At 33.1% G+C, this 10,116-nt stretch overlaps 2 protein-coding genes across 3 annotated transcripts; one reads left to right on the forward strand and one right to left on the reverse strand.

Moving 5' to 3' along the window:
* The first annotated feature begins 716 nt into the window (after positions 1-716).
* LOC104221287 (uncharacterized) lies at positions 717-4,882 on the forward strand. The gene is made up of 6 exons (XM_009772315.2): positions 717-1,323; positions 2,623-2,734; positions 2,821-2,992; positions 3,159-3,409; positions 3,588-3,731; positions 4,553-4,882. Exons 1-5 carry the CDS (start codon positions 860-862, stop codon positions 3,702-3,704), a joined length of 1,116 nt encoding a protein of 371 aa, XP_009770617.1. The 5' UTR covers positions 717-859; the 3' UTR covers positions 3,705-3,731; positions 4,553-4,882.
* Positions 4,882-7,128, reverse strand: LOC104221288 (uncharacterized). Of its 2 annotated transcripts, none has more exons than XM_009772317.2 (5): positions 6,711-7,128; positions 6,348-6,459; positions 6,179-6,260; positions 5,358-5,409; positions 4,882-5,253 (listed from the first exon to the last, which is right to left on the reverse strand). In XM_009772317.2, exons 1-5 carry the CDS (start codon positions 7,122-7,124, stop codon positions 5,101-5,103), a joined length of 813 nt encoding a protein of 270 aa, XP_009770619.2. In that variant the 5' UTR covers positions 7,125-7,128; the 3' UTR covers positions 4,882-5,100. The 2 variants fall into 2 exon arrangements, with proteins under 2 accessions (XP_009770619.2, XP_070001829.1); XM_070145728.1 differs by having other exon boundaries at positions 5,358-5,589.
* Positions 7,129-10,116: the final 2,988 nt, after the last annotated feature.

Here is a 10,116-nt window from a genome sequence, read left to right on the forward strand (position 1 = left end):
TCTTTTGGCCCCACCACTTTATCTTTATCCTTTCAAAAATCCTTATTTTTCCTATATTTTAATATCAAGGGTCCCTACTTATGATAATTGCATTTATACCCTTGCTTCTTCTTGATGCTATCCGTTAAAGAACACAAAGTCGTTTGGTTGGGCGTATAAGAATAATACTGAATAAAATGTATTAATAATGTTATAGTTATTAATATTAGATTTAATTATATTGTATTACTATTTTTATTGATTGTTTGATTTGGTGTAAAAATAACATGCGTTCATCATTTTTTTAAAATTATTTATTATAAAAATATCCTCCGACGGTTTGGAAAAGAATTTGAAAAAGATTTTGAAAGTATAATTTTATCTTTTTATATCCTTATTCATGTATTAAAAATCATGATATTTAATATATATATATATATATATATATATATATATATATATATATATATATATATATATGTTTGTGATTGAGATTGTCATTTTTGGGAAACACTTTATCCTAAAAAGCTTTTTGGCATAAATATAAATTAATCAAGCTTGAAAGCAAATAATACTAACACTTGATTTTTCTTTTTTTCCGGGATTAATACTAACACTTGATAGAAAAACTAAAATAAATTAAAAAACAAAATGCAAAAAGGTAATGAACATAACTTTTAAACTAAGCCAAGGGTATATCCGTCATTAAATGCTTATATAGATAGAGATAGAGAGAGAGGCAAAAAAAGGAAGCTTGAAGAGAGAGAAAGAGAGAAAGAAGAAGAAGAACAGAGACGCAGAGAGTAACAGAGAGTGTGGGAGAGAGAAAAAGAAAAAAACGGTTCCGTTAATTTTGCCGTTACTATATGAAAGCAAAACCATGGTGTCGGACCAGGAAATAGCGAGAGGTGTTGAGATTTTGCTCCGTCAGTCGGACCCTAACGCCGTTACGTCGTTAAACGGCGTCGTACAGCAGCTCGGAGCAAAACTTGGACAGGACCTTTCACACAAGGCGGAGTTTATCAATGATCAGATCAGTCTTCTCCGATCACAGGTGCAGCAGCCGGTACAACATCCGGCGATGATTAAAGACCATTTTGCCCTCTTGAACCACCCACAGTTTGCTGCGCAACAGCAATTTTATTCCCATTTGGCCCTTCAACAACAACATCAGCAGCAGCAACAATACCTTTACTTTCAGCAGCAGCAGCAGCAGCACCAATACCGGCAACCACCTCTGCAGCCGCAAGTGCAGCAACAAGCTCCGTCGCCGGTGGTTGCGAGAACAGCTGCGGGTTCTGCTCAGCATGTGGCGTCAAATGCCGCTTCTGCCCCCAAGGAAAGGTATGCTGTAGATAATTTGGACGAGGATAAGTTTGTCTTTTCTTTTCTTAATTTAATTTTGTCTCTTTGTTTATTTCCGTTTTACGATTAAGATAAATATGCATGGAAGACATGGTTTTGCTGAAACATTAATTTACTACTCCACTATTTGGTAGACATGCATAAGAGTTTCTTTTTTTTTTTTTTTTTCTGTTTGCATATTGTATTTTTTATTTTTGAAATTCTAATGTTTTGAGCTACCGGGAGGGGTGTGTGTATGTGGGTGGGGGGGTGGGGGGAGATGTGAAGGATTGGTGCTGGTAGTTGGGCGAATATAGGTTGAGTAAAAAGCGGTTATGCTTTTTGTTTATTTATTTATTTAATAAGATGTACTTTTTTGGTATTATAGTAAGTCACATAGTAATTCCTATGTCAATGATAATAATCAGAGATCTGAAAATATGCTATAAAAATGTTTTTTTTTGTTCACTATTATGTATAAAGGTTTAGTTAATGCAGCTCATATAGCTAGTGTCTAACTGGGATTTGCAATTTATATACTATCTGTTGTTATGTTTTGCTTTGCTTTTTATATTTTTTCTTAAATTAATTTGCTAGCTGCTTGTGATAATAGGCTCTTATTTATTTGATTACTTTAATTTATCATTTCCTATGTTTATGTCTGCAAAGTTAGTTGCAAATTTGAAGCTAGGAACACCTATATGCTGTTACCTGGCCAAGTCAGGATCTTGTTACAATTTGCAAGATTATATAAAATTTCGTTGTTGTTGGTGTTGTTGTTGTTTGGACTAAACTATACTTTGGCACAAGTAAAAGTAGAAAGGTAAAGTGGGTAAAAAATTAAGAGATAATTCTATGTTCTAATGGTCACATTTACCTTTCTTAAGTTGGTAGTTGAAACCATTTTATACTGTTTTCACCTTTTTCTTTTTCCAAAGCGAATTTCCAATTTGGGGAGTTCTTTTTTATTTGTGTCTGAAATGTTCTTTTGCTATAGCATAAACCATATTGGGAAATTCTAAATTGAAACTGTCTTACATCAACTTTGACGAGGAATGCCCGTACGTTATACCAGGAACTTAAGTGTTCTGCACTTTTAGATGACTTCTGTTTCCTAATCAATGTCCGGAACTCAATAATAAATGATATCTGATTCGGTTAATAAACATATTCCGCTATGTGTACGAGTTAGCCACTTGTTTATGTGGTTAACCGTTATCAACTCAAAAGGAGAGGTGGTATCGTTATGTGTACCGTTAACAATACAGTAGTATTTGATCCTGTTTCTCTTTTGTCCAGTGCTACTTCTGGAACGAAAAGGAGAGGTGGACCAGGTGGTCTAAACAAAGTCTGTGGTGTTTCACCTGAACTTCAGGCCATTGTTGGTCAACCGGCAATGCCCAGGACAGAGGTTTGATTTTCAAATCAATAGAAGCTCCGGATTTTGGTTGGTTGTTATTATATAGATCATAAATACATCTTTCTTTGCTCGATCAGATTGTGAAACAGCTGTGGGTGTACATCAGAAAACACAACTTACAGGATCCTGGTAACAAACGAAAGATTATCTGCAATGATGCTCTGCGAGCACTCTTTGAAACAGACTGTACCGATATGTTCAAGATGAATAAGCTGCTGGCCAAACATATTACGGCATTAGATCCTTCAAGTATGTGAAATAAAAAATGATATCTGCTTATAACATATCTTTTATTTTCCCACTTCCTAAAAGTATATAGGAAAAGACAAAAGGGAAAAATCGACAAATAGCTTCCTATAGTTTGAAGGGTTTATAGCTATTTTATTTAAGATGTTCTGCTGTTCAACCCCTGCAGAAGCTGAGCAAGCCGATCAAGCTAAAAGATTGAAGGTTGAAGCTGATCCCATGGCTGCTAAGGTTGAAGCTCATTCTGTCGCTGCTAAGGTTGAAGTTCATTCCACGGCTGCTAAGGTTAAACAGCCTGACTCTTCCACTGTTGCGATATCTGATGCGCTTGCCAAATTTTTTGGAAGTGAAGAAAAGGAGATACCCCAAACAGAGGCCTTCAAACGTATTTGGGAGTATATAAAGCTTAACCAACTTGAGGTAGATGTATCTCTATAATCAACTTGTTTTATTTTGGTTATCTCCTCTCAGTTACTTTCTGGTTTCTACCTCCTTTCCCTCTGTAATTCCTCACTACTACAAGTGTTTAATATCTCTATGCAACGTCGTCCCATATATCTGAATCTTTGTTACATATTTCTGCTTTTCCATTTCACAGGATCCTGTGAATTCTATGGTGATTGTGTGCGATGCAAAGCTTCAGGAACTCCTAGAATGTGAAAGCATTTCTGCTTTGGAAATACCTCAGATGCTGGCACGTCGTCATTTTGTTTAGCAATGACTATACGTCTACATTACTATGGTAGGTAAAGTATGCCACGTCGACCCTTCATAAGCAAAAGGCTAGTTTACCATTTTGTCCTCGAGGGAGATTGTATCATGTCAAGAAAGAATTATAAAATAAATAAAATAACTCGATTCTTTGATATTTACACTGATTTGTTTATGGCAATTTGCAATTAGCTATGTAATAGTTAAAATTTACAATTCTTTTGCAAGAAGCTTAAAAGATAGGAGGGAAAGTTAACAGAGCAGTTCATTCAATTTAAATGGATAATTGTGTATCTTTTAGGGGGAAACATGTAGTATAAGTAGTGAGAGTACTGTTGTTCTGCATTGTACTTGTTTCTGTACCATACTAATAAAAGACTTTACCTATTAAAAAAATAATTTAAAGGGGTAATTAGTAGAAAATGTATAGTATTCTTTCTGAAGGAAACTGAAAGAAATGGTTTTGTCAAATGCAAGAGAGCTCTTTTCGTTTTACCATTGTTAAAACAAACAGTTCATTAACATTCTCTAGAATATGCTCAAGTCATTTCAGCTCTTGGATATCCCCGCAACTGCTTCTCGTTCGAATATATGATTAATGATACATGTGCCCTATTTTACTCTTTCTTTCTATTTAGTTGTGAGATGAAAAATTTTATGGTCCAGAGAAAATAAAGTGTTCTTAGTGGGGACGACAAAATCATTTCGCCTCAAGTAATAATTCTTTAATATGTTATACTAGATTATGTTTGACTTGAGTATCTTCCAATTGTTGCTTTTCGATGCCCATAAGTATTTGCATTGGGCTTCCATCTGATTTGATCCACAACCTCCCGCTGTGTTTTATTGCAGGTATTTCAGGTCATAGCTGTTTAGTCGTTTGATGATACGCTAATGTTTCCGAAGATGTATCTTGGTTCTTAGGTAATTTTAGTTTGTTAACATAGTTAGACTCATGGTATGTAATTAGAATTCTGAATTGATGTGCTTCTGAGCTTATGGCAAAAGGATGTTTTTGTAATTATGCCATGGCCTTGGTCTAGGTACAGTAGCTCCTCTGTTCTTGTAAAATCCTGGCATCCTTAATGTATGGCTAGTAGGAACATTAACAGATTCTTAACTTGTTCAAACACATTGCAATTAAGATGTATATGTCAGGTCTACAATCTACATTGGAGAGTATATTTCTCTTTGTTCTTTGATATAAAACTTTCTGGTACTTATTGCTTTATTTGTCGCTGTGAGGAAATGATCTCCTATGACCAGTTACAATTTGAATAGAAAAAAATGACCGTTCAACGATCTCTAGTTTTTCGTCTATGTACGTTGCTTCGTCTGTGGTAATCTTCATAGATGGCAGCAAAAATTGCTGCTTCTGTTACTACAATTTTGTTGGTGAATTACATTAAGTTCCTAGAGTTCTTGACCAAGTACAGTAGAGCTACAAATAGTAGAATAATAAACAAGATGCTCATAGCCTGTTTCTTCTTTCCCTTGAAAAGATCTGGAGGATTCATCTTTTGAACTGCTCTCAGAAGGAAGGATGATATTTTCTGGTAAATTGAAGAAAACAGAAAGAAGATACATTATTACTAGCCAAAATTTTAAATCATGTATTTATAATTTTGTTTTCATACTACTGAATATTACTACTCACCAATCGAACGGGCTCAATATGAAGGAGTGGGTCCATGAACATCTCCACATTCCTGACATTCAAAGGGAAAGGAAGAATTAACTTAAATAGTCGCCTACTCAAGGCGTAACTGGCAAAGTTGTTGTCATGTGATAAGGAAGTCATGGGTTCAAGCCGTGGAAATAGCCTCTTGCAGAAATGTAGGGTAAGGCTGCGTACAATAGACCTTTGTGGTCCATCCCTTCCCCGGACCCTGCGCATAGTCGGGCTGCCCTTTAGTCGTCTGCTCAACTACTTAAACTTAAAATAATCGGCGGAGATACAATATATGTATAATTCATATATAATATATGTATAATCGTATATAATCATTGTATAATTTATATATACTGGTTGGAGAAGAAATCGTAAATTTGACCGGCTATTTATATAAAAATCCCAAGGGAAAATCATCATTCGCAATTCAGTTTTTGACAGGTTTATATCCACTTAGTTTCGAGTTTTGAATCGTACGTCGCTCACCCTCAAGAGTTTTTGGTTATAAAAGAAAATCATTATTTAGTTTTTAGATAGGTGTATAGACATATATTGTATTTTTCAGCTCCAAGTACTTCAACCAAATATTTGTTCCAACACCTGCATAATTTTCTTCAACTGCATTGTTCCATGCTTTATTGATGACTTGATCCTTTTTTCTTTTTCTTCCTACTCTATATTGTTTTGACTTTCTGAAAATATCTCTAGGTACGTGTCGAATCCTTCAAAAATAATGTATTTTTGAAGAATTTGACACGAATACGAAAGCATTTTGAAGAGTCCGTGCAATATAGTTCCTACTTTACCTTATCATCATCTTGCCCTTGTAATAATGGCACATATAGAAGCCAAAACCTTTTCCAATGGGAACATGAGTTTCGCTGCATGCTGCCAAAAAAAACATAAACGATGAGTTTCGAATACCAGATGATTAAAAAAAAATTGGAAAAAAAAAGTATACAACAATGGGCTAACCTAGTTCCCAAGCAACCCCAACACTTGTCCCATCATGTATAGTGGGTTGAATGACAAACTCAAAGTTATTCCCCAGGAGCTTTATGATTGAATTGAAGAAATCTATTACTTGCTGCAAATATAGATCATCAAACTTATTATGTATTATTAGTATATTGTTTAAATTATATGCAGTGATAATATAAAAAATATTTATATAATCAGGTCACTAAGATAATTATAAGTAAATCTTTTGACAAGAATTAATTGGTAATAACTTTTTATTTTCCTAAAACGCCAAATATTTTGAATCAAAATATATATGTCAACACGACTAATATTTAAGACGGGACAAAGTAATAATAAATACAAAGTATAGCATACCTCCTTGCCATAGAAAGTTTGTAAAGAAGAGGCAACATTGCTAATGCATCGACATTCTTCTCCAATTATATCAGATAATTCATTAAGATTTTTATTTCTAAGTGCATTATAAAGTTTTTGTACTGTTTCCACAGCTTTCTGGCCTTCTTCTGGTGTTTCTGAATTATTATCTATACTATTACATTTCACAGGGTATAATAGGCCATTGCTTTTGGAGACATAACTCAAAGAATAAAATTGGTTTAAATTAATAAAACTAGAAACATACATTTGGTTATGAAGTTGTATGAAATGAGGGTAAAATTTCATTTTTGGTTGGAGAGAATATTGGGAATTTGTTTCTTGGAAAATTGTAGGGAATTTTTTATTAGAGAAGGTAGTAGGGAAAGTCATTGAACCCATTTTCAAGAACATGGATTTGCATGGAAATTGAGAAATGATTGTCTATGTATTTATAATAAGGATATGACACTTTTCATAGCATGTGTTTCACATATAACAAGAATAAAGCATAACATGTTCATGAAGAATTCAAGTATTGCAAGATTGGAATCTCTCCTAGTGCAAAAGCTCTTTCTCTAGACGTTGAGTATCATGGTTTACCTTACGAACAACAACAATAACATATCCAGTATAATTTCACAAGTAGAAATTAGAAAAGGTAATAAGTACGCATCCTTACCCTTACCTTATGCAGGTAAAGAGGCTGTTTTCGATATACCATCAACCATAGTTTATCTTGCCTAAGGAATAGATATAACTATATAGAACAAGTAAAATATAAAGTTAGAAAACTCACCTTTGCCTATTTTGTTATTTGTGCCGGTTTGTGCGTATCTCAATTTTTTTTAAATCATAATCAAAAGTTAATGTAGGTAAATTTGTCAACGATGCAAGGAATGGAAAATTTGATCAATTTCAGATAATACAATGAGCTAATGGAGACAAAATTTAAAGAGTAACCTCAAAAAAAGGCTATTCAGTGCAAATACTTCGGAATGGGGTAATGGGCCGGCTGAGGGTTGGTCCAGGCCCAAACAAAAGGGACCTCTTTTATGCTTTTTATTGTAAAAATTGCATGGAAAAAATGAAAAAAATGAAAAAAAATATTTTTCAAAAACAAAAATAGTTTGTTGAAAATATTTTTTCAGTTTTTAAAAAACGAAAATATTTTATTAAAAATAATTTTTTTTTCTGTTTTTACATTTTTTTTAAGTTTTTACAAAAAAAAAACGCTTTAAGCGTACCATAGACTTTGTCCTTCTAGGACTTAATATGAGCATTTGCAATGAGATTATAGTTACTTTCTTTGGGTCAGCAAATGCGTATGACATGCTTTGAAATATATTGCAAACGAATTATCTTTTTATGAACTTCGAGTTCATATTATCTTATTCGAGGATCTAGATGTACACACGATAATTCATTCTACGCAACATTTTCCAGCTATTTATCCAGAAAGTTTGCATTGTGGTTAAGCCAATGGCAAACTAATATAAAATTATTTGGCAATTTAGGACTATATTTATTATAGTATTTAATTTAAATTGAAAGATAATATTTTTTTAATTTAAATAGAAAGATAGTAAATAAGATTCTTTTCAATCCGAATGGAAAGAAAGTTAAATTTGAATTGATTAATTAATTAATTAGGAAAGCTAATCAACACATAAATGTTCTAATTCAAATGAGAGGCTCAACGAGTGAGCGAATTGTTCTAAATAATGAGAAAGAGTTTTTTGAAATTTGAGTTCACAACATAAAAAACAGAAAAAACAAAAACGTGTTTGTTACTAGAAATAAGACTCAAAAAATCTAGGTTCGACCCATATTTATAATCTAACTACTAATACTTAAATAAAACCCGAACGAAATGTGCAGTTGCCATCATGAAATTAAATATTGGAGAGTTTGAGAACCACGATAATTTGATAACTCAAGGTCCTGCTTTGTGGTTGTTTTTTTTTACTGAGAGAGTTTGAGAACCACAATAATTTGATAACTCAAAAAGGTTTTAAAAAATACTTTGGAGTCGCCACCTAACATAAAAATAAAGATAGCTGACTAACTGGTGCTGAGTCACTTAGCTAACTTTTTAATTTGAACACAAAATATGTCTACCAACTATATCATTTAAGGTAATACTAGACAATTTAGCTAGGGTAAACAAAACAGGAAATTGTTAAAAATATAGATTGTCGGTTTTCTGTCAAATTAAAAGTAGCTAAGGTCTTGCACTACCATATACCCTCCGTTATACTTTCCTTCACTATACACCCCTACCGTTACTCATTTTAATATTTATGCCCCCTTCTAACGGACCATTTTTTAAAGTCATGTGGCACGATCTTATAAAGCCTAACCATCTATCCTTTTACCCTACCTGGTTGTTTTCTTCTCCAAAACTCGGGTTTTGCTCCATCTGAGTCGATTTACAACTGTTATCTCTCTTCACCTACCTTTTTAAGATTACGGGTAGGATAGATGATTACTAACCTATAGCCACTTTGTCTTTTTGTTTGCACCCGTATCCATTTTTCTGTTAAAAGCCTTTTAAAAAGACTATTTTGCTCTTTTTCATTAAAAAATTACTTTCTCTTCAAGTATACGCTAGTCCTCTACTGTCTCTGTCTCTCTCTTCCGTTATTCGCGTTTTTTGATTTGTTCTTTTCTGAAATCAAACAGTTTTCGTCGTTGTTTTGATTTTTCAACTGTTAGTCGTCGTTGTTCCCACATTCCGATTTAATCACAGGTACATTGCATTAACTTTCTAGGTTTTATTTATGGTTTTGGTTTTGATAGTCATGTATTTATGATTAAATAATTTCTTAGGGTTTAGTTTGATAAGTGCATTAGTTTTACATTTACGATTGTGTTTTTAGGTTTTTTGAACGAGTTTTTATGTTGTTGATGAAAATTCTATAAATTCTTCAGTGATTAGACGTCCAAATTTTTAAAAATTTTGAGAGTTAAATAGATGATACTATTAAAGTGGTGATACCTTAGATAGGAGCTGAAGTTTTTTTTCATGTTTTGGCATTATTTTTGGATTTGAATTTGTGTTTTGTTTTTTGTAAAAACTACAACATGTTGTTGAATGTTTTGTGTTTTGTAACTGTTGAACTTCAGCTTTAGAAGCTGAAGTTTTTGTTTTTGTTACGGGTGAACTTCAGCTCTAGAGCTGAAGTTTTTGTTTTGTAACTATCGAACTTCAGCTCTAGAGCTGAAGTTTTTGTTTTGTAACTGTCGAACTTCAGCCTTCTTAGAGATTGAAGTTTTAACTGATGTTTTTGATAATGTCCTGATGTTATTTTTTGTATGTTTTACTTTTTTTGAACAGATAGCTCCTAAAGTACCTAAAGATCCTAATGCAGCTAAAGTACGCAAAGCAGTTAATGCCCCTAAA

This window comes from Nicotiana sylvestris, chromosome 5 (assembly GCF_000393655.2).
Source record: "Nicotiana sylvestris chromosome 5, ASM39365v2, whole genome shotgun sequence".
NCBI lineage: Eukaryota > Viridiplantae > Streptophyta > Magnoliopsida > Solanales > Solanaceae > Nicotiana > Nicotiana sylvestris.

Bases quoted from the DNA above. Each gene is read 5' to 3' on its own strand.
- LOC104221288 (XM_070145728.1), bottom strand. From the start codon at position 7,124: ATGTTCTTGAAAATGGGTTCAATGACTTTCCCTACTACCTTCTCTAAT. The intron at 6,460-6,710 runs GTATGCTATACT...CTATATTTGCAG, and splicing joins AAACTTTCTATGGCAAGGAG to CAAGTAATAGATTTCTTCAA. The intron at 5,590-6,178 runs GTAAAGTAGGAA...GACTATGCGCAG, and splicing joins AAGGGCAAGATGATGATAAG to GGTCCGGGGAAGGGATGGAC.
- LOC104221287 (XM_009772315.2), top strand. From the start codon at position 860: ATGGTGTCGGACCAGGAAATAGCGAGAGGTGTTGAGATTTTGCTCCGT. The intron at 1,324-2,622 runs GTATGCTGTAGA...TCTTTTGTCCAG, and splicing joins GCTTCTGCCCCCAAGGAAAG to TGCTACTTCTGGAACGAAAA. The intron at 2,993-3,158 runs GTATGTGAAATA...CAACCCCTGCAG, and splicing joins TACGGCATTAGATCCTTCAA to AAGCTGAGCAAGCCGATCAA.